At 42.1% G+C, this 24,115-nt stretch overlaps 1 protein-coding gene and 1 pseudogene across 1 annotated transcript; one reads left to right on the forward strand and one right to left on the reverse strand.

Moving 5' to 3' along the window:
• Nucleotides 1–6,182: 6,182 nt before the first annotated feature.
• On the reverse strand, nucleotides 6,183–7,883 carry LOC144250082 (beta-defensin 105-like). The gene is made up of 3 exons (XM_077792472.1): nucleotides 7,814–7,883; nucleotides 7,477–7,518; nucleotides 6,183–6,313 (listed from the first exon to the last, which is right to left on the reverse strand). The coding sequence occupies exons 1-3, from the start codon at nucleotides 7,881–7,883 to the stop codon at nucleotides 6,183–6,185; spliced, it is 243 nt and encodes an 80-aa protein (XP_077648598.1).
• A 12,545-nt stretch (nucleotides 7,884–20,428) lies between these two features.
• LOC144250083 (beta-defensin 106A pseudogene) lies at nucleotides 20,429–23,506 on the forward strand (annotated as a pseudogene).
• The last annotated feature ends 609 nt before the right edge of the window (nucleotides 23,507–24,115 follow it).

The raw sequence follows: 24,115 nt of genomic DNA on the forward strand, positions 1-24,115 counted from the left end.
TTTTCAATTGGTTCTAAGTGTGGAATGGTGTCTTTAAAGGCAAAAGAAGTAACTGATTGATGATGTCTATGAAATGTGAGCAATCTCTGCCTTGACACATGGAAACAGGTAGGGCCAACGTTTTCAGAGAGGCAAGCAGCCCTGGGAACTATTTATAGAAATAACTTTTCTTTTGGTTTAATTTAGAAGTACAAGAAATTTTAAACAGATCAAAGAACCAGGATAAGGGAATTCAGTGATCAATTATACATGCTTTCCAACTTTCAGACTAGTTGGAAGAAGAAACATAGCAAGTGGAAGCCCAAAATGGGATCATTGAAAGGGAGCTGGGATCTGCTGCTCCTTAATGCAATAAGGCAGGAGAGTGGCCTGTGTCTGTAGCAGGATCCAAGGGAGAGTGTGGAAATGGAGCTCAGCCTAATAGATCGCCCCAGGTGACATCGTGGGTAGATCACGCGAGCTCTTGAGATTGAATTTCTACTATAAAATGAATACAGTGCTGCCGTCAGTTGAAGGGTTACTGTGAAGATGAATGAAACAGAAAAGAACAATAGAAAAGCAAGCAAATACAATTTTTTTTTCAGTTGAGAACATGCCTGAGGATACACAACCTAAACAACTGTATTTATGACACCCCAGGATTGGAATTTAGGATTTTAAAATCCTACTGTTTGGGTGTTTGTTTTTTCTGGTTTTCCCAAAAGAAGTTAATTTCAAAAAGAAGTAGGTGGGAGTTGTGCAAAGGGGTTTTCCAGTGTGCTTCCAAGGAAGACGGGTGCCACCACCTCCTAGAGAGTCCCCTGGATGTGGTGAAGAGCCCAGCGTGATGATGGAGTGTGGCATTTGCAGTAATGCTGAAAACAGAAAATGGACTCCACAGGAAACTTGTAGGCTTGTCTTCAAATGGAGTGCTACGTGAATGAACTATACCTCCTTTATTTATGGTTCAATACAGCAGTTTTTAAAGGAAATATGAAGGAATTCTAGCTAATAAAAATGTATTTTAAAATTCCTGCAAATCAGTCAAAATGATGTTCTTTCTATAAAGATCCGTACTTGAATCACTAGTATTATTATTTATGAGCCATCTTTCCTGTTGACAGCTAGGCTGTGTGGTTGGAAAACTGCAAACGTGGCTTCTGTTACACGATGTCATGTGATGAAGTCAGTACCTCCCATATGATTGTAAAAAAGGAAGGACATGGAAAGAGGGTCTTCCCACCCCAAGCAAATGCACATCAAGATGCAGAGCCAGCTACAACATACAGTTTCATTCATTGTTATTTTTAATTGACACATACCAGTTGCACATATGTGGGGGGTACATGTGACCATCTGATACATGTGTGCAGTAATCACATCAAGGGAATTGGTATTTCCTGTTTTGGGGGGAATCTTCAAACTCCTCTCTTCTAGTTTTTTGAGATATATAATAAATTGTAAGACAATATGAAGTTTCATTAAAATATTAGATTTCTCAAATTCTTTAGAAATCCAAGGTCACAGGCAGCAAAACATCATCATCTGCAAGGAAACACAGGAACCTCCAAGAAAGGTAGGACATGAGCACTTGCTAACCCCAGGCCTATTGCACCAGATGCTGCTAAAATGGCCTCACATACTGCCAATAAATCATTTGTTCCAGCAATTACAAACTAATATGAAACTCCTGGATCCACAAATATAAAGGGAAATTCACGACAACTTCTAATTTCCTGTCCACATAATCCCCAAACAATCACAAAAATATGATTGGTGCACCAAGGTGGGTTTGCTGAGAAGGCATCTTTGATGACACACGCCTGGTGGGTAAAGGTGGCCACTGTGAAAGACATGCATGATAAGTTGGGTTCCGTGTCCCTGAAGGTACATGTGATACAAGCTTGGCACACCAAGGGGCACACCTGGGAGGCAGTGCAATGCCCTTATGTCTTTGGGGTAATGCCTTTGAAGGGGACATAGGCCCCCAGTCCCTTCCCCCTTTCCTCAATTTTGCTTCCTGACCAGGAGGTGAGTGGTTTTGCTCCACTCCGAGCTTACCCTACTATTACTGCTAATTCACCAATTTCACCCTTTGCTTCTCTCAGGTTTCCCTTCAAGTATTTTGTAGCTTGGTATTAGGTGCATATGCATTTATAATTGCTCTATCATCTTGATTATCTATTGACTCACTTATCATTATACATGCACTCTTTGTCTCTAAGAGCATTTTATCTTAAATGTGCCCTTGCTTACTATTAGTGTGGCCCTGTAGCTCTCTTTTGCTTACACTATATATGACACAGACTTTTTGATTCTTTTAACTTTAAGATCTTTGGTTTTTTAATCCAAAGTATTTTGTTATTTTTTTGTAGACAATATACAGTTGAATGTTACTTAAAGTTCATTTTGCCAATCTCTAATTGAGTAATTAATCCATTTTTATTTATAAAGTGGCATTTATGTCTGCCACTTTACAATTTATTCTTTAAAGGTGATCAGGTTATCTCCCCATTTTTTTGTTTCTGTTTTGTTTTAAGTAGATATGCAACTTGCTACTCTAATTCCTTTATCATTGTTTGGTATATATTTTAGTTTTGTATAAATTTTTGCCTTGGTGATTATAATTGATATCATAATCTATAGATACTTAGATTATATTAATACCAATTCAATTTTAATTGTATTTAATTGTATTCTAACTCCATTTATTGGTGCTGTAAGAGGAAATTGAAGAGTTCTGAGATAGGAGATTTCCTTGCTGATCTTGAGGGGCAAAGCTGCCATTTTTGGAAAGAACCCTAGCAGGTGATTCTACAAAGCCTCTAGTTGCTAGAGTTGGTCAGATGGCTCTTGCCTGTGTGAGTTAGAAACAGACCACTTGCCCTTGGTGAGATCACACCCCTAGTGAACACTTGGTAACACTTTGCTTTTAGTCTTGTAAAATCTTGAGCATAGAAACAAGTGCCCAGTGTAGATTCTGACCTACAAAAGTGTGAGATAATATGTGCTGTTTCAAACTGTTCTGTTTATGATTTTTCATTTAACAGCAAAATGACTACAGTAGTATTTTAAGTGGACATATTTTGGACAAATTTACATGTCATTTCAAGGCTCCTGTGCAGCCCCTAGCATTGTGTGATTTCTTAAGTGCTTAGTGTGCTTTCTTGACCTTTTACCAGTTTCCCTCAAGTCTTCTCTCCCCAGAGCTATATCCTAAAACCTCTCTCTGCTGGTTCTTTTGCCACAACAGGCCACATTCTGGCTCTTCTCTGGCTTGGACTGTTTCAGACCAGTGACTTGAATGGGGTTCACGTGGCCACAGGGATCATACAGCTTGCTGTGCTGCCCAGATCCTAACTGCAGCCACACCTTCCTCCCCTCAGGCCACTCCAGCCAGGGCTTTCTGCCTGTGGATGTTTGCATGTGGGAGCCCTATGTGAGCTCCACAGGGATCTACGTTAGGCTCTCCCAGGCGTCTTCCTGAAGCCCACCGGACAGGGTTGGTGTGAGATGCTGACCTCAGCCTCCTCCTCCAGAGGCACAGCCGAGGTGCATCTCAGCATGCCAGGACATTTCCAAGGAGATTGTGTTTCCTGGGTGTTCTTTCCTCCAGGTTTAAGTAAGTGCCAGGCTGAGTGATCCAGAATCTGGGATGGGATCAGCCTTTTTGCTAATCCTGCATTTGTGGTCCAGTGCCTCAGCTGGGCCAGGGGGGATTAACGACATTTACTTTTTATTCTGTATCATTTGAAACTTCCACCAAAACTGATCAACCTTGCTCTGAAGACATTGTCATTCCATTTCAGGTGAGGGAATTTTGAAGTATAACCCAGATACAAGAAGGAATAATGTGACGATAATGTAATAAGGTCCCGAGTGTGATTTTAAATATCAATAGGGTCAAAGTCACGCTCACTAGGAGAGTGGTGGAGACTGTGGAGGGTGCAAGTGCTTCAGGCAAAAGCAGGTGCGCGGGGATCTTTTCTCCCTGGCCATTTCCTGCTCACCCATCCACCCCCGAGAGGACTTTCCCTATCACAGACTCCTGAGGTCCCAGAGTCCCAACAAAGCAACAAAGCTGATCTGAGCCAACAACCGCCTTCCTCTTGGCACCAAAAAGAGCTGAATTTTCAAGTAGCAACTAACGATTGTGAGCAAGACTGTTCTCTGGGAAGAACTGGGCGCTCAGGGAAGGAGAGAGCAGCCTAGGAAAGGGCTAAGAGGAGCTTCATGCTAAAGAAGGATGGAGTCAGAGAGAGAGAGGGAAGGCTGTAGGCCTCCCAGCTCCAGCTGTGCACAGGATAACTGGAAAGTAGTGTCAGGAGACAGCCACCAGCCCCCACTCTGGAGAGCTCTGACACACACACACAGGTCTTTCTGTATTGAAAAGAAAAGCTTCAGAAAGGTGGCAGGCTATTTTCAATTTTCTTTGTTTGTTTGTTTGTTTTAAATCAAGCAAAGCAGTATTTGGAATGAATAGGAAGTACCCCAGTCTCATGGTGCTCTGTAGGCCATTGGCTGTCCCTCCTGTGGAGACCCGAGGTGGGCACACACAGGGGGTACAGGGATGGCTCATAGAGCATTGTGAGCCTGGTGGCTCTGGAGCTATAGAGTCTTAAGGCAATTCCACCTGCCTCGTTCTGCAGGCGACTCCTGTGCAGATGGCTCAGGACAGCTGCACTTCCGATGTGTTCTAAAGACCAGTTCCTCCAAGTAAGAGACCTGACTGTGGACTGGTGACACCCAGGCGTGAGAAGAGTCCCGCTCAGTTAGTTCCACAGGAGGGACGTGCACAGCTGAAGATGAGGCCTGGACAGGTGAGCGTGCAGAGGCCACCCGGGGACAGCCACGACGGGAGTCCCCACTGGAGGAACCCAGGAGGAACCCAGGAGGAGACGGGAGACAGGAGCAAGTCCTGGCTGGGGGGTGGGGGGCAGAAGCAGTTTCCCTGGGAGATGGAGGAGCCCAAGGGCAAGAGAGAGTGGGGGCGATGTGCCCTGAGTTCTGCCTCTCCCCACGACCACCTCCCCACTGACGCCCACGTCCACTGAAACCCCAGAGCTGGAGGCCTGGAGAGGGCAGTTCACAGAAGACAGAGCCCAAGCCACGGAGCAAAGTCCAGATGACAAGGAATGACCTGAGCAGAAAAAGACAAATGGCCAAAAAACACTCCAGGAAACTGGTTCAGACTCGAGTGTTAAAACTGAGCAATCTCTGGAGTGCCATGGCTGGTAATTGTGACCTTTATTTAGTGAAGTAACGAATTGTATCACACACTGTACACAGTCACTCATTTCCTTACCTGCTGTGCTGAATGTTTCAAATCAATCTCTGACCACTTTCTTTCATAAGTAAGAACGAAAAAACAAAATTTGTGCCACTGGCATTAACTGAATAGATGGGTGTTGTTATAAAAATACACTTTAATACTAGAATCAATGAAGACCACATATTATAATACCAAAAAATGCACTGGATAAAAGTAACTTATTTTATTATGTAGACTCATTACTCACTCACAGATGTGCATCTACTTCCATTTACCTATTAATTCTATGGAAACTAGTCCATGTAGCTGGATATGCAGGACTTGACTGTTGTGCCCACATCATTTATTGACTCCCTGCTATATCTCTGAGCGAAAGACAACTCCCTTAGGTATCAATTTCTTTCAATACAAATTAGCATAATAAAAAATACCCTTCAATATAATCTTGACTCCAGTGAGAAAGTACAGAAAAATCATTCATGATACATACCAGTGCCTGGTTCAGTGAGTAGCTATTCCTTATTCATTCATGTCTTGATTTTTCTGTGGGGTGGGGGATTAAATGCAGGGCCACCCAAACACTGAGCCACATCCCCATCCCTAATTTGTATTTTATTTAGAGAGGGTTCTCACTGAGTTGCTTAGTGCTTTGCCATTGCTGAGGGTGGCTTTGGACGCATGATCCTCCTGCCTCAGCCTCCTGAGCTGCTAGGATTACAGGCATGAACCATTATGCCTGGCTCATGTCTAGATTTTTTTTTACAAAATATCTTCTGAAAACTAAACCTAGACAAGGAAACCAAAACAAGGAGAGAAAGAAATGAGCATGATCTTGAAACACTCACAATATGACTTGACTAGGCCTCATAGTTCTCTTGACCTTCCTTGAACATCCATCGTGTTCTGTTTCCAAGGCCCAGAGCTTGGTCTGCTATCTCAGGATCTTGGGTCGGCAACAGAAAAAGTTCAACCTGCAGTTTCCATAAATCTTCTCACCCTCCAGGCACATCTTCCTGCATTTGCCACGACCAAGCCTGCAGGTCTCACAAACGGCAAACTCACCTGTGCCAAGAAATAGTGGTCATCTGTGGAACAGGGAACAGGTCAAAGCCACCAAAAGGAGAGAGGGTTCAGATGTGTGGTCATAAGGCGTATCTCCAAGACCTCGCCCAGATTCTTCAAAGAGCTTGTGTTCTCTGTAGTTTGGAGTGGGGAGGATTATAAGGAAGGGGAACCAGGATCCCTCCTGTCCAAATATTTCCAGTCTTGTTCTCATCAAAAGGAAGCAATAGGCAAAGTGTTAGAGACCTCGAAAACACCCACCTGAAACACTGAGAGTTTGCTAGGTGTAAATGGAGGGGCTATCTTGTGGTTGGGAAGGGTCTTTGAAAACAGAATGCAGAGTTTCAGGCTGGATTCTTGTTGGGGCTTCATAAAGACAGAGCATCCTCAATAAGTGGCTCATCTGTCCTGCAGGCATTCTAGAAACACCTGCCTGCAGTTGTTATTGGTTTAGTGGTTAAATGAAATGAGTGATGTGAGGATGTTGGGTGGTGGTATGCCTGCCTCTGGGCTGGAGATTAAATGACACAATCCTTGTCACAACAGAGTGCCTGGCACACGGACACCCAGCACTCAGTGGGCAGCACCCTCAACACCTCTCACTCTGAAATGCCGTCCAAACTCTTGTGACAGTTTCCCAGGAATACTCTTCAATTCTGCTCACAATGTGCTGTCCTCCTGTGTGAGACAACTCCCCAGGGAGAGGTCTGGGCTCCTCATTTTGAATGCTCTACTGAGTGAGGGTCAGCTTTCACTGACCAGTCCTCTCTATCTAGTCCATCCTCCATTCACCAGAAACATGTGTTTGTGACAGTCCTTGTTAGATCTGGACTGTAAGAGACGAGCAGCTTGATCTCAGGCACTGCTCATTGGCTGGTGTGGGATTGAACCCAGGCTTCACGAGCATATGGGAAAAGTCCCTGGGTCCAAATCCTCATGGCCAAAGTAATACAGTCCAGAAACAGAGATATGGTTCTGTGAAATGGAAAAATCCAAATGTGGTGCTGGGAACAAGAGGAAGAAATGATAGAATTGGAGGACTGGAATTCAGGCCCTTATCTTCCACTCCTACACGGCTTCCTTGGTTTCTCAAGGCAGAGAGAGCTCCAGAGCCAGAGTTCCCAAGAGAAAAGGAGAAACTATACTCAAAGGATTTCACCTACCTCCAGGAAGTGACTTGTAGTAATCAAGACCCGCTCGGCACCCTAAATTTAAAACAAAATACATAATAGAAACAAATATCAACACAGGAAGTAACATCACATAAAACCAGGTTCCCACCCTGGAGGCTGCACATCAGTGTCTACAGGTGACAAAGAGGCAATCTGCATTTTGTTTCCTAGGACAAGGATTCCTGTAACCGGTCAGACCAAGTTACAGAAAACAAAAACCAAACTGGTGCCAGGTGTACCTGGCTCTTAGATGATTTTAGGGTGGGACATAGAGGAATAATCAAGCTTCATGATCTGCCTCATCAAAATTCTATCCATTTTAATTTACCTGATGGAAACTGAGCCAAAACAAAGAACAAAGCAATGACAAAATAGAACATCTTCCTGCGTGGAGCCATCTTTGAAGGGAGACTCCTCAGAACAGAGGTTCCAGGTTTCCTGGAGAGGACAAAAGGCTCATTTATATTTTATGTAATGGGGTGTGCCCTAGGTCAATGAAGTGAATCAACAAAGAAAGCACAATTGCATGCTCCATTTGCCAGGACCAAGGCTGGAGAGCATAGATAAAAACGCTGGCACCCATCAGCCTTCCACTGGGGGAGTCTGAAGGTCTGACCAGTGTCCTGGAGTGGACGCCTGGCTAGGAATTGGAGCACCAGGGTCTGTCCCGTTCCACTGCTATCCTTTCATATTCATCTCCGCACCTTTGCCTAACTATTTTTAAACACTTTTTTTAAAGTGCATTAATTCATAGTGAACCTTCCCTGACCTATAAAGGGCACATGTGATGATATTTTTATGTCTGCTTCTGTGGCTTGTAGCAGTTCATCTTCGGGAGCTGGGCTGGCACTTGTGTGCATAGAAGATAAAGGGTTGAGCCAAAGGACTTCACCATTTAGATGTTTTTAATAACCTGGAGCAGTCCCAACTTCATGGGCATATGACCAAGTCACATAGTCCCCTGCCCACCCACTAGGACTTAATGCTCTGAAGCTGCTGTGTTGAGATTTATACAAATTTGTCTTTAAACGTCTGATGGGACAGTGCCATTGTACTTTACACGCTCTCTTTGAAGAGAGATCTACAGGATAGGGGTTCAAGATTTCCTGGAGAGGACAAAAGGCTCATTTCTATTTTAACGTAATGGGGAGAGCCCCTGGTCAATGTAGAGAATCAACAAAGAACCTCTGCAAGGGTCTGCGATGGCCTCTGGTATTCCTGTGTCCAAGAAAGCAAATAGCAAATAAATGATATTATGTCATATTGTAAGACCTGCGGGAAAAGTAAAAAGCTTTATATTTTGGTAGTTTAAAAAAATTATATTAGCATATGTCAATTGTGTAAAATAATGAGTTTGGTTGTGACATTTCCATATGGACATACAATATACTTTGACCATCATATCCACCCTCTCTTACCCTCCCCTGGCACCTCCCCTGGGTTTCCACTTCCCTAATAGCCCCTTCTTTTATATTGTCTTTATTTTATTTTATTTTTTTAGATTCCCCACATGAGAGAAAACATGCAATCTTTCTGAGTCTGGCTTATTATATTTAACATGATAATATCAAGTTCCATCCATTTCTCAAAAATGATATGATTTCATTCTTCTTTTGGCTAAATAATAAATCATTGTTTGTATCTCCTTTTCAATAACCATTTTGGTAGATTTAAGATAATATTTTTCTGCATTTTTTGAACAAGTGATCTTGCATTTTAATTTTTTAATAAGCCACATACATTCAAGCTGCTCTTAAACTGGAGTAAACGTCCAGTTTTAGGAAAATAACATGGTGATTGACCCCTGTTGCAATGGGGCAAAATTGTGATGTATGCAGTCGAGGGGAGGAATAAAGAACGTCCATGTGCTTCTGCCCCTTTCAATGCTTTATTCATTCAAATTACTCAATACAGTTTCACTCTATAGGTTCTTAATCAAGAAAATGACACTTCCTAATGCTAGGCACTGCAATAGACATAATCAATTCACAGCAAACAACTCTAGATTAATCAATTCACAGCAAACAATTCTAGATTAATTCTGAGCACTGCAAAACACACTTAATCATGATAAGCTAATGACATACATTCCCTCTGCATGCTAAGTTCAAAGATCTTAAGTCTTAGGCTTTGGGTCCAGCAGATGCACACTCATTCAGACCACACCACGGTGATCAGGTCTGGAAACAAGGCAGGCTTTTCCTGGCAGTGGAGTGGATGACTGGTTGAGAACAGGGTCGTAGGGAGAAGTTGTGGCTCTCACCAAGGTCCGGTCGAGGCCGGTAGAGTTTGAGAGCAGTGAGGATCACTCAGAGGCTCAGGAAATGATGACAAGTGATGGGATGTCAGATCCTCATCAAGCTCTCCAGCTCGAGTGCACCCTTGTTTTGGCTGGCTGAATCCCTGTTCATCAGCTCTATTATTTATACTAAATTTTGGGGGGTTTTGACCCTCCTTTCAATCCTTATCAGCTACCACCAGAGTGACATCATTTACTCTGGGGTCAGAAACATCTGGTCTGGTGGTCTCCACCCTGTTCTTCTCACCTTTCCCTCTCATCAGGTGAGGACAGCCTGCCAGGGGCTTCACTCTGTTTATCAGGGTGAGGGAAAGTAACTTGTTTGAGGCCTTACTGGAGGGCTCTGTGGGTGTGCCTGGTGAGACTGCAGGTTTTAGACTGGAGTTTTTAAAATGGAGTAAGGCCATCCTCACAACCCCCTTAGTGTTGCCTGAATGAAAGACTTGTCCTCACACTGGGAATGGCAGGGTCTCTTTGCTACTTCAGTGGGTCCAACGTGTGCCCTGTCTACTGGTCCCTGTAGCTTACAGCTTCCTGGCCCCAAACTCAAATTTTGTCATCTCCAATTAGTTTAAATACAGCTCAAATGGGCATATAATCATCCCTTTAGAGCCTGCCTGCTTTACATACCCCCAAAACTGCATCCAACACATGATAACCACACATTAGACAAACCCTGCAGCTACAAGACCCCAACCCACTCCTGCCCTTCAAAGACTCCCTGCTTTGCTGTTGAGTAGAAGCATCTAGACACATAAGCCCCTTGGATTCCCCTTTCCCTGGGGTATGGCCTTGCCCTCTTCCCCTTGGTGGTAATGTCTCCAGATGGTCTCCTGGGAGGGACACCCCTCTCATGCAACCTTGGTCAACCACTGCTCAACAAAGCAGGCTCTGTCACTCTTGGTGAATTAGATGCATTCTATTAGAAACAAAAACAAGTTATGAGACAAAGTCTACAAACAAGATAGTATATAATTGAAAGTGGCTGAAAGTTTGTCTTTTCTTTATAAAGAAATCAAAAGGAAACAGAAGCAAGGTACAGAAACAGAATGGCCCCTTGTCCAAGCTGCCACCTAATGTTACATTAGGTCACTGGCATCAGTAGTGCATTATTGTTCATTGTGACATTAGGCAGGTTACAGAGTTAGCAACATTATGCAGCTTATTCCTCAGTTATATACTATATGTGCAATATGCGATATTAGGAGCCTGTGTAGCTCTCAAGAAAGTCCATTGTTTAAAGTGACTGTTATGGGGACAGGTTCAGGTGCAGTGGAGCTGGTGAAACATAGTGGTTGTCTGACAAGAGAGTTTCTTCATTTCCAGCAACTGAGAGCCTGAGATTAAGGTCAAGGCTGATAAGACTCTAGCACAAAGCCTCCTCATGCAGGGCATTGCACAGCAGCTAGGCATCCCTCACCTTTGCACAGAAGCTTTCCTAGCAGCTAGACATCCTGTATTTTGCACAGAAGCTTTCCCAGCCACCAAGCATGCCACAGCCATGGAGTCATCAGAGACCGGAATCCCAAACACAGAACCCTTACATTTCTCCTGGATTTAAGTTTTTTAAGTGAGGTTTGGAAAGAGATGGGGAAGATGTGCACTTGTTAATATGTCATCCCCAGCTAAATCATTCATAGAGTACAATCCATGCACACAAAAGATAGCAAACCCACATAGCAAAGAATAACTGGAAATACTGCATATTAGGTTCTTTAAATGAAACTTAATTTTTTTTGGATTTACTGAAAAATTACAGAGAGTACAGAGTTTCCATATACCCTTCCCCAAACTATTCTTATTGCTCACATTTGTTGTTGTTGTTGTTGTTTTGTTTTGTTTTGTTTTGTTTTTGGTCCTGGCAATTATCACTGAGCCACATTCCCAGCCCCTTTTATTAACTTTTTTTAAAGTTGCTTAGGCCATCACTAAGTTGCTGAGGCTGGCCTTTAACTTGCAATCTTCTTGCCTCAGCCTCCTTAGTCACTGGGAGCTAGTGCTAGCATCTTATAGAAACAGTGTTCTGCTGTGAAAACCAAGAAATGCAAACTGGTACACGACTACTAACTAAAATAGCAAATTTAAGTTTATCTGCTGTATTGAAGTGATTAAACTGGGATTTGGGGTTTAGACTTTGGCAGAAGGGATACAAAGGGCTGATGTGTCCTTTTACCATCAGTGATTGCAGGGTGTACCTGTAGTATATGATTCAACACTATTAGTGCTGACCTCAATCTTCTGGCTATGGTGCTATCGACACAGATTCTATACAGTGTAAATAATCACTGTAGAATGATTATATTTTTCTTTCCATATTTAATCATGTATTGATATAATATGATATAAACAAACTGATGATCTCACACAGATCGTGTATGAAAACTATACTTTCATCAACACAGCACTCATTTGTTGCTTTTCAGAGTTCAGTATTTTAACAAATGCTTCCAAGGTATCCCAGCTTGTAGTAGCAGCCATAATAGGGTAAGAAGAAGCAGGATCACTTATCATCCTGATTTCATGTTCTCTTAAAAAATAGATTTTATGTTCTCACACTCTCTCTCACAAAGGAGAAGAATTAGAGTGCATAATTCAGGCCTTTCTCTGCATAACTTATAACTGTTTTAATCCAAATTAAGGAAAGTAATTAATGGAATTGATGGGATCCTGTAAGGTTGAGAGCCACAGCCGAGTCGGGATGACGCATGGCATTTTTGCCAGAAGTAGTGGTTGAGAAGTGATGCCAGCGAGTTCTCACGGAGTTCCCATTGAGTTCCAGTTGAGCTCTCGCGGGGATTTCCGGAGAGTTCCCATTGGTTAGGGAAGTGCCGGAGGAGGGATATTTCTGGTTGCTGGTTCCTGGACAAGCCACGTGGCATTTGAGAGAATTCCCGGGGAGCGTGTGTGGAGTGTTCTGGTGGAGTTCAAAAATAAATTTTGTTCCTGCTTCAGTGGCTCATGATTTGTGCCCAGCCAGACTGCAGCATTTGGTGGCCTGTGCGGGGAACGCCTGAAGCTCAGGGGTAAGTGAAGTTGCTCGTCCCTGAGGGAAGGCGAGAGAATGGGTGACCATTTCAAAAAACAATGTGTTCTTGTTTTGATTTGTTTCGTTTTTGTTTCAAGCTGCCTATCCCTAGAACTTTCTCAGGCAAACTGGGAAAAATGGTTGGCTCAAGGTTTGAAGGTGTTCACCCCTGAGGAAGAGATAGAAATAGACCACAAATGTACATGTTGAGAAAATAGGAAAATTGATACAACGATTTTTTGTTCCGTTTTTATTTCATTCTGTTTCGGTTTTGTTTTGTGTTATCTTGTTGGGTTGTGTTATCTTTATAGTAGATTAGAAATTAGTAAAAAACATGAAAAAATGTTAAGTAAATTGTTAGAGGTCCAGACTATGGTAGAAAACATGTTAGATCTAGCAAAAGAGAAGGTCTCTCGAGCTGGTCAGACAGAGGAAGAAAATTGAAAGGAAAAGGGGCTATTAGGGAAAAAGCTACAACAGGAGGCTGCTACTAACACCATTCTATCACCAGAGGGCATAATTCAACCAATAGCCCCACCTATGGAGACAGCTGAGTGGCCCTCAACCCCCGTAGTTGATAGATGGGATCCTGAGACAGGACCTCAAAGATTAGCATGCCCTGTACTTGAGCAGGAAGGAGGCCAGCAAATTCACCGTGCTTTAGATTTCAAAACAGTGAAGCAGTTAAAGGAGACTGTAACAACCTATGGTCCCCAAGCACCCTTCACTGTAAGCATGGTCGAATCCATTACCAACTTGGACATGATGCCAGCAGATTGGGCTAGCATGTGTAAAGCTGTGCTAAATAGAGGGCAATATTTGTTATGGAAGGTTGCCAATGAGGAATTTTGCGTGGAGACGGCTAGGCGAAATGCAAAAGAAATCTAGATATGTTGTTAGGAAAAGGACCTTATGAGGGTCAACGGCAACAAATTGAATATCATCCTGCTATATATGCACAAATTGCTGCAGATGCAGTTATGGCATGGAAGACTTTACAAGAACATGGAGATTTGCAAGGTCAATTATCTAAGGTAATACAGGGAGCTAATGAATATTACCCTGAATTTGTAGATAGGCTTATTCAAACAGCTACCAGAGTTTTGGGGGATACAGAGCAAGCAATGCCATTAATTAAACAACTGGCTTATGATCAAGCAAATCATTGGTGCAGAGAGGTCATTAGACCATGGAAACATGTAGATTTAAACACATATATTAAGTTGTGTAGAGACATTAATGAACAATGGCAAGTCTTGGCAGCTGCAGTACAACAGGCTTTAGATGCCAGGCCAAAAACATGCTACAATTGTGAACAAACAGGACATTTTAAAAGGAACTGCCCCATAGGAGGAGGGTTTAACAAAACTAGGTATCAAAGGGATAGAATACCAGGTATTTGCCCACGATGCCATAGAGGGAGACATTGGGCTAATGAATGCCTTTCTCAAACCACCATAGAGGTTACTCCATTATCAAAAAATGGACAAGGACCAGGTGTTTACCCACGATATTGTGGAGAAAGGCATCAGGCTCCATTGCCAAAATATGGACAGGGGGGCCCAATGCTCCAGGGCCCACGACCACAAATATACGGGGCACTGGAGGAACCCAGAAACACCATGGAGGAACCCAGCAACACCATCAGGGTAGTGCCCAGGACACATTATCCATCAGATCTCTCATCAGACAAACCAGAGGGAGCGCAGGGTTGGACATCTGCGCCTCTGCCAGAGCAATACTAACTCCAGAGATGGGAGTTCAAATCATTCCCACAGGAGTAAAAGGACCTCTTCCCCAAGGAACAGTAGGCTTATTGTTAGGACGTAGTTCTTCTACTCTAAAAGGACTTATGATAAGTCCTGGGGTAATTGATCCCAATTATGAAGGTGAAATAAAAATTATAGCTAGCTCTCCAAAGGGTATATCAGTAATTTCACCAGGAGATAGAATAGCACAGTTATTAATAATACCCAGCCTACAGGATAAATTTTCCAGTAGTAGTATAGAAAGAGGTTCCAGGGAATTAGGCTCCACAGGTGTAGATTGGGCTATGCTGTCTTTAAATTTAGATTCTTGCCCAATGCTAAAACTAAATATTCAAGGACATGAATTTAATGGGCGACTTGATATAGGTGCAGACCTTAGCATCATATCTCATCAAGAATGGCCAAAACATTGGCCATTACAACAAGCCACTCAAACGCTTCGAGGCCTAGGAGTGGCAACAAATCCCCATAGAACTACAATGGTATTAGATTGGAAGGATCCTGAAGGATGTGAAGGAACTATACAGCCATATGTATTGGATCATCTTCCTATAAATTTATGGGGACGAGATGTCCTAGATCATAGGTTTGACGTTAACAAATAACATCAATCCTAATGTGCCCAATACTAGGGCTAGACAAGGTTTTAGGAAAGAAAAAAGATTAGGAGAACAAGAACAAGGTATAGCAGCACCAATTCAAATAGATCAAGGAATAAATAGACATGGATTGGGTTCTCAGAAGGGGTCACTGAGACAATAAAAATTACTTGGAAATCAGAAAGACCAGTATGGGTTCCTCAGTGGCCCCTGACTAAAGAAAAGATACAAGCAGCCCATGACCTGGCCAAACAACAATTAGCGGAGGGACATATACACCCATCCGTATCTCCCTATAATACTCCCATTTTTGTCATTAAAAAGAAATCTGGTAAATGGGGATTATTGCAAGATTTAAGAGCCATTAATAATGAGATGGTTATTATGGGACCTGCTCAATCAGGGATTCCTCAATTGTCTGCTTTGCCAAAAACCTGGTACGTTTTAGCTATAGATATTAAAGATTGTTTTTTTTTTTCAATTCCAATTTATCCTGAGGATAGTCCATGATTTGCATTTACTATCCCTGCACTGAATTATGAAGGTCCTGATCAGAGATATGAATGGAAAGTACTCCCTCAAGGGATGCCTCACAGCCCAACTATGTGTCAAATTTATGTTAACAAAGCAATCCAGCCACTTAGAAATCAAAATCCTGAACTACAAATATTTCACTATATGGATGATGTATTGTTAGCACACAAAGATAAAAACACATTGTTAGAATGTTATGTCACACTTACAAATTTATTAAAAAATTATAATCTAGAGATAGCAATAGATAAAGTACAATTAAATTTTCCAATTAATTATTTAGGAGTTCTATTATCCTCAACCATGGTCCGTCCACCAAAAATTCAAATACGAGTAGATCAACTCAAATCACTTAACGACTTTCAAAGGTTATTAGGAGATATAAATTGGATAAGGCCTTATCTAGACATACCAACAGGAGAGTTGGGATCGTTATTTGATATCCTAAAAGGTCCATCAGATCCAAATTCACCCTGCATGTTAATGCCTGAAGCAAGAAAGGCATTAAAAATTATTGAAACATATATGGAAAATATGCATTTGGATAGAATTGCTATGTTTGCATTTATTATTTATTGTAATACCAACAAAAAATATTCCTACAGGAGTATTTTAGCAAGAAGGTCCATTATTGTGGATACATTTATCTTATTCTCCTAACACTATTCTTACTAGATATCCTGAGGCTGTAGGACAATTAATACTCAAAGGAATAAAAGCACCAAAGGGAGTGTTTGGAATTTCTCCCAATAAAATTATTACTCCATATACTATGGATCAAATTGATGAGTTAGCTAATGAGTTAAATACTTGGGCAATAATCATGTGTAAATCTAATGTTTCATTTGATAATCACTTACCATCTAATCCCTTATTGTCTTTTTGGTCTTCGCATCCTGTAGTTTTTCCAAAAATGATAAGAAAAACACCTATCATGAATGCTCCAAATGTATTCACTGATGGGTCAAATAATGGTACAGCAGCATTAGTTACCCCTGAACAAACTTTTACATTTTTAGTACCCAAACAATCAGCTCAAAAGGTAGAGCTTAATGCAGTATTACAAGCTTTTGTGATGTTTAAAGATTCTGTATTTAATTTATTTTCTGATAGTCAGTATATAGTTAATGCTATAGTATTCCTTGAAGATGCTGGTAGGATTTCCCCTTCCTCTACTGTTTTCTCTTTGTTTTCCACTATACAAAGTCTAATCTGGAACAGAAAAAATCCATTCTTTATAGGACATATCAGAGCACATACAGGATTGCCTGGAGCCCTTAATTTGGGCAACGATACAACGATTTAGCAGATAAAACTACACATGACATACATATTTTCTCTACACTAGAAGAAGCTACAAATTTTCATAAAAGGTTCCATTTCAATGCTAATACTTTACAAAAGCATTTTTAAAAAACTAAGGAACAAGCCAGACAAATAATAAAACAATGTCAAAATTGTGTGACCTTTTTACCACAAGTTAATCTTGGAGTCAATCCTAGAGGACTGATACCTAACCATATTTGGCAGATGGATGTCACACACTTGCCAGAATTTGGAAAATTAAAATATTTGCATGTTACAGTTGATACTTCTTCCAGATTTTGGATGGGCTCCCTTCATGGCAGAGAAAAAACTAAAGATATTATAGCTCATTGCTTACAAAATTTTGCCACTGTGGGCGTTCCAAAACAGTTAAAAATGGATAATGCCCCTGGTTATACTTCTACCTCTTTTAAAAAATTTTGCTCATCATTTGGCATTACTCACATAACAGGAATCCCATACAATCCACAGGGACAAGGCATAGTTGAAAGAGCTCATCAAACTATTAAAATGTACTTATTAAAGCAAAAAGAGGGAATTGGAAAGGGGTATATAAGATAAACTTAAAATAACCCTTTTTACTCTAAACTTTTTAAATTTGGATTCATCAGGGCTTAGTGCTGCGGAAAGGCATATGTGTCCAAAAAGAGTACCTAAGCCTCAGGTACTTTGGAAGGATATTCTAACAGGACATTGGAAAGATCCTGACCCAATGATTGTCTGGAGTAGAGGTTCTGTTTGTGTGTTTCCACAGGGAGAACAGAAGCCGATTTGGATTCCAGAGAGACTAATCAAAGCGATTTCTACAGACCAAAAAGATGATTTGACTCAAATCCATAACAGCTGATATCCAGAGCTCCAGTTTGGCTATTGTTACATCTGCAACAGTGGTTCTCCCACACCTGGAGGCTAATGAATAATGAACACCATTAAAGCCTATTTCAAATGTAAAAAACTTTGAGGTTTGCTTGTGGGAATACCTTCAGACCCATATGCAAGTTACAAAAAAAGGATGGGATATCCAAAAAAGAGTCAAACCCAGGTGGTAACCAGGATGCTTTTTTCAATATCTATTTTATTATTGCCTTTTCCCACATCATAAAGTTCTATTTTATTTTTTGAGCTCATACAGACCTAGATTAATGTTTTTCTGATCATTTTTATTTTTTGGCTGTGGAGTTTTTAAACATTGCAATGGAGATTTCACCTGTGTAAAGCTACAAGGCCTTTGCTATTGTCTTATGTGTTGTATGTTATGTATGCACACTTGTGTTTTGTGTTGTATGTCTGTGTGTGAGTATGTCCATATATCATATATGAGGACTGCTCATGAAAAAATGGATCCAAATTTTTTTTTATTCACTTGATTTTAATGGTTTAATTTAAATCGGGTAAACAGCTGTTGAGGATTGTTCTAATATGTGAACAAATAAGGAGGTTAAGAGATCTGTTTGTTTACTTTCACCTTTCCTTTTCATTATATTTAATAATTCTGTTCAGGATAATGTAAATTGTTCAGAAAATTGTTTTCTTAGTACCTGTTGGAATGTTACATAATTTTTTTTAGCATCATTGCCAGAATTCCTATCTTCATCCCAGTGCCGGTGAAGACAAAGATAAAACCAAACTACAGCTTCTTCGATAGTTATCACAACAAACTGTATAAACTGATGCATCAATGAATAATAACTCAACAAGTAATGCTCAATCAAGGAGTCAATTTACTTTGGGAAGAAATGGACATATTGATGGATTCCTTGCTTTGAACTGCTTGCAGAACTTGCCTGGACTATGTATCACTTGTATGCATTGTGAACTATCTGTTGGTGCAGCAAATTGTGGTAGTGTTGGCGTATTTTTGCTGATGGTGTCACCAGTGATACAATTTTTCCAAAGGAGCCGTCAATTGGCTTGGTGTCATGGCATTTCTGTATCCTCCTCCCTTCTGCTAGTGATGGTCTAAAATTTGGGGGCCAACAGAGGTGAGGCAAAGAACCTCACCCACACACACACTGGTGCAAAGGCCTATCCACAAGTATGGCTGTATGCTGGACCAGTAGTCAGTGATGGGTATGATCCAATTGTAGTGGTACCAACCTAAGATTGGAGACTGACACCTAGAGGTCAGCTCATCCAATGACAGCTCATCCAAGGACCAGGTGTAGTATTGGACAGCCTAACAGGCACGCTCCCTAAGCCACATTGCTTGTTGTTTAATTAAACAGAAGGGTGGAGATGTTGAGGGCCACGGCCGAGTCGGGATGACGCATGGCATTTTTGCCAGAAGTAGTGGTTGAGAGGTGATGCCAGCGAGTTCTCGCAGAGTTCCCATTGTGTTCCAGGTGAATTCTCATGGGGATTCCTGGAGAGTTCCCATTGGTTGGGGGAAGTGCCGAGGAGGGATATTTCCAGTTGCTGGTTCCTGGACTAGCCTCGTGGTGTTCGAGAGAATTGCTGAGGAGCGTGTGTGGAGTGCGCTCATGGGGTTCAGAAATAAAGTTTGTTCCTGCTTCAGTGGCTCGTGATTTGTGCCCAGCCAGACTTCGGCACTTTAACATTTGGAGTGCTTGGGCTGGGGATGTGGCTCAAGCGGTAGTGCACGCCTCAGCACCACATACCAACAAAGATGTTGTGTCCGCCGAGAACTAAAAAATAAATATTAAAAAATTCTCTCTCTCTCTCTCTCTCTCTCTCTCTCACTCTCTCAAAAAAAAAAAACATTTGGAGTGCTTTTCCTCATTGGAGATGATCTCACTGTTAAAGTCATTGTTTTTGCTTAATATTTGGACAATTAAAATACTACACACACACACACATACACACACAAAAAAAATCTTAGTCACATACCCAATAGTCTCAAAGTTGTCTGGGATGCATATAACGTGTAAAATGGGAAGCACTAAGCAAGGTCTGCATTCGTAAACAGTAATGAAGAATGTGCTTAGATAAGGCTCTTTGCCCAGTGCACAGAAACTGAGTCTGGACTTTACCAAGCACCAGCTCTTAGCTGAAGCCCCACAGCACCCGTTTCCCAACCCCACACCTGCACGTGAAACCATCAGGAGCACAGTCTGCATGGGAGCTGAATGTCCAGCCACAGAGCTATTGTGTTTCTGCCTCAGGTATCTACACCTGGTCATCCACGTGTGCCTGCTCTGTTCTCCCCTCACCTCCATTTTCCCTCTTGGGAACTTCCCAGGGTCAGAGAAATGATGAGCTGCAGACTGACACCCACTGGTCTGTGGACTGCACCTGGCAGAGCACAGAGACGCCTGCTTTTGATAAGCCTCACTGATCAAGATGCCATTCGCTCTGGAGAAATGGATAAATGGGGGTGTTTGCTGCCCTTTTCTCGTGAACATCGTGCTGATCTCTCAACCCTCTCCTAGCCATGAAGACTGGCCTCTTTCTATTTGCTGCTCTCTTCTTTCTGGCTCCAGGTAAATGAGCATCTTTGGAGGGAATGTGAGCAGAGGAGGTGGCTCTGACAGAGGGTCTCTGTGTGACTACCCAGGCTGATCACCACTCAAATGCAAGGGCCCCTGTGGGCTGGTGGCCCTGCATGGCAACACTTGCTGCAGAAGGCGATGCCTCCTTCTATAATTGCACCCTCTATAAATCCTTTGCATTTTCCATTATTGTCCATGAAGTGCTGTCACAGGTTGGAATAAATTAAGGGAAGTCAGGAAAGATGCCTTTGGTTCACAATTCCATGCTAAAAAATCACAAAAATGTCTAAAAAAGATTTTAATACTCTGGCCTTTTAAAATCTGGTTAGGCTATAAAATAAAATAGGAAAGAAAGAGAGCTAGAGAGAGGGAGAAATGGAAGAGGATAGGATTAGAAGCATGTATTCACGTTCTGATGTCATGGCATTAGGACAAACTGCAGGGTGTAGGTTGCTGTCAGTTAACCTACATTAGCAAACTACAAGCTGGACACCATGGTGAATGCTTCAATGACAAAACGTATGCAGTTCTCCAAAGCCAGTGACTTTAAGAAAAGTGGGACCCCACCTCTTACTCAATGGAATTCAGAGCTTTTGGGGGGGGGTCTGTTTTACATATATTTTATAGACATAAATTTGAACAAGGCAAAAATCATACGTGTGTGCAGGAGGGAGCCAGGGTTGGAGCCTGGCTCTGTTTTGCCTCCATGAAAGATAGTTGTGATTTCCTCCCACACCAGGGCTCACTGCCGTGTTCTCCTGCTTCTGTGCAGCTGCAGTGGCTCCAGCTGTATCTCCCCCAAATCAGGGCACAAGGCTCAACTTGTACCAGGTAGAGCTTGTACCAGGGAGCTGTATATCTTTATGTCTTTGGCTTCTGGCACAAATATCAGGTAGAGCTTGTACCAGAGAGCTATATATCTTTATATCTTTGGCTTTTGGCACAAATTCAGAAGTCACAGTGAGTTGAATTTGTGCCAGAAGCCAAAGATATATGCCCCATGTGCTCTGCTCAGAATTTTCATGCCAACTATTCCTGTGCCCTCTGGTTTGAATTGCAACAAACCTGTGCAAGTAGATTCTGTGTTAGGATGTGAGGATCTGGGCCTGCAGGGGACTTACTTCACTGGATTTAATGCACACAGTGGAGACGGATCAGAGGTATTCTTTTCAGGTCACACAGACTTATTCCATGACTAGTCAACACAATGCAAGGTTGCATAAAATAAAATTACCTAACGTATATAAATTAAAGCAACTTTTAATGCACTTTATGTGTGCACTAAGTCCCACATGGCTATCTGTGATGGTCCATTAGAAGCCCTGTGGGCATAGATGCTCTCTCCCTCTGGAGGCTCCCGGGCCATTACTATGAAGGGGATTCAGCAGGAGGACTCTTTCAAAACAAAGTCCTCTACGTTTAGCCTGAGATGACGTTGCAGTATGAGAAGAGAATAGAATATGTATGCCACTGTGGTGTCATCCAGAGTTCTCTGGGCTTTGAAATGGGGGGGGGTATTTCTATTTGAGCAGATGTGCTGATGCTAGATAATGGTTGGTGCAAGAGATGGCACTCATCCATCTAGATTTAAGCTTATCCTAATGTGAATTAGACACTTTAATATGTTGACATTAAATGTAATCTGCCTACATCTGACACTAACATTGCAAAGATCTGTATTAGTCAACTCTAAAATGTTAACCCAGATAAGATGAACTGTCTGTCCTTGAAGCAAGATGCTCTTACTGCTGCTATACGTACTAAGGTAAGAACTGGAATCTATGCAAAATAACAGAGAAAGATTTAAGGAGCTGGGCACAGTGGTGCATGCCATAATCTCAGCGGCTCAGGAAGCTAAGGCAGAAGGATCACAAGTTCAAAACTAGCCTCAGCAACTTAGTAAGGTCCTGAGAAACTCAGAGAAATCTTGTCCCTACATACAAATATAAAAAGGGGGATGTGGCTCAATGTTAAACACCCCTCTGTTGGGTCCCATACTAAAGAGAGAGAGAGAGAGAGAGAGAGAGAGAGAGAGAGAGAGAGAGAGAAAGAAAGACTTAAGGAAACAGTACCAACACATTCCCTCTTCCTTCCCTAAAGTGCCTACTTTCCATGGTTGACTTGTGGAGGAGAAATCAGATTATGTCTGTGTTTGTTTTTTTTGTTTTGTTTTGTGCAAGGGATTGAACTCAAGGGCACTTAACCACAGAGCCACATCCCCAACCCTATTTTGTATTTTACATAGAGACAGGGTTTCACTGAGTTGCTCAGAGCCCTGGTAAGTTGCTGCGGCTGGCTCTGAACTCATGATCCTCCTGCCTCAGCCTCCTGAGCAGCTGGGATTCCAGGCGTGCACCACTGTGCCTGGCCCAGATCGAGTCTTTCTAAGCAGCCATGTTACTCTATCTACCACAGTAAGCTTTAGGGGTTTTCTTTTGCTGTTTCTTTTCTTTCTTTCTATCCTTTTCTGCTCTAGTCTTGAGCGCTTTCTTCAACCTCATGTCTTGCCATACTTTCACCAGGTGGCAATCTTAGAGTGTATGAAGGAAACTCCTGACTCCAGGGAAGTTTATAGGAACAAATTGCTCATTACTCTAATAGATTTGGATAAAAGAATGTTGGCATCTGTTTCCTGAAGACTCCACATAGCCTAATGCAAATGCTGCAAGACAAATGGATTCTTCCTGGTCGTTCACCCCATGTAACAAAAAGACAGAAACAACACACAGAAAATAGTTCCCTGCCACCTCATCTCCTGGCAGGGTAAAGCGTTCTGACAATGGTGTAGAACTCTTGGCTGATGTCTGTGACTATCTGGTCACAGCTGAAAGAGAACTGACCCATGTGGCTCTTTCCCTTGTGTAGCCAAGAATGAGTTTTTTGATGAGAAATGCTACCAGCTTAAAGGGAAATGCATGTGTCATTGTCAGAAAAATGAAGAGCTTGTGGCTCTGTGCCAGAAGTCCCTGAAATGCTGTCTGACGGTCCAACCCTGTGGGAAGATTAGACTGGATGACTGAATCTGGAGACCTGGGCCTCTCGGAGGAGCATGGACAGCCCGGCTGCTGCTTTCACTCTTCACCAAAAATAAATGATTGCTTTGATCAGCTTGTTAAGTGCTTCATTTGGAAGGGAAACCATACCTAGCCGACTCTGCTGGTCTCTCCCTCCTGGCTTATTTTCCTGAAATTCTGTGGTAAGGCCACTGCCCTCAAAGCCATCCATTATCAATCTTACAGGCTGACCAAAAGAGACCAGCAACCACCCTCTGGCTTTCTCCCAGGCAGAGGACTTCATCCAGCATTAACAAAAGAGGGAGAAAGAGGAAGGAGGAAGGGAAGGGAAAGAGGAAAGAAATGGATAAGTAGAGAAACGAACATGCTGCTGGATGAATTAGCTATTATTTATAATATTGATAACATTCACTATGATTTATCAGAGACTGTCATAAATAGGTATATATCAAGGACCTTCATGGGTCACCACATGCTAAATTAAAACATTCCATGAGGATTGCCTGCTACCTATAACTCTGACACTGGTTTTGCAGATGGTTAGAGGATTAGAAACATCCCTGTCATTCTCAGGAGCCCCTGTGACCTGGATCCTTTTCACAAACTCACTATCTA

This window comes from Urocitellus parryii, chromosome 14 (assembly GCF_045843805.1).
Source record: "Urocitellus parryii isolate mUroPar1 chromosome 14, mUroPar1.hap1, whole genome shotgun sequence".
In the NCBI taxonomy this organism is placed as follows: domain Eukaryota; kingdom Metazoa; phylum Chordata; class Mammalia; order Rodentia; family Sciuridae; genus Urocitellus; species Urocitellus parryii.

Coding starts and splice junctions, on each gene's coding strand:
- LOC144250082 (XM_077792472.1), bottom strand. CDS start 7,883: ATGGCTCCACGCAGGAAGATGTTCTATTTTGTCATTGCTTTGTTCTTT. Junction 7,519..7,813: donor TTTGGCTCAGTTTCCATCAG/GTAAATTAAAAT, acceptor TTTTAAATTTAG/GGTGCCGAGCGGGTCTTGAT. Junction 6,314..7,476: donor CTACAAGTCACTTCCTGGAG/GTAGGTGAAATC, acceptor TTCTTGGCACAG/GTGAGTTTGCCGTTTGTGAG.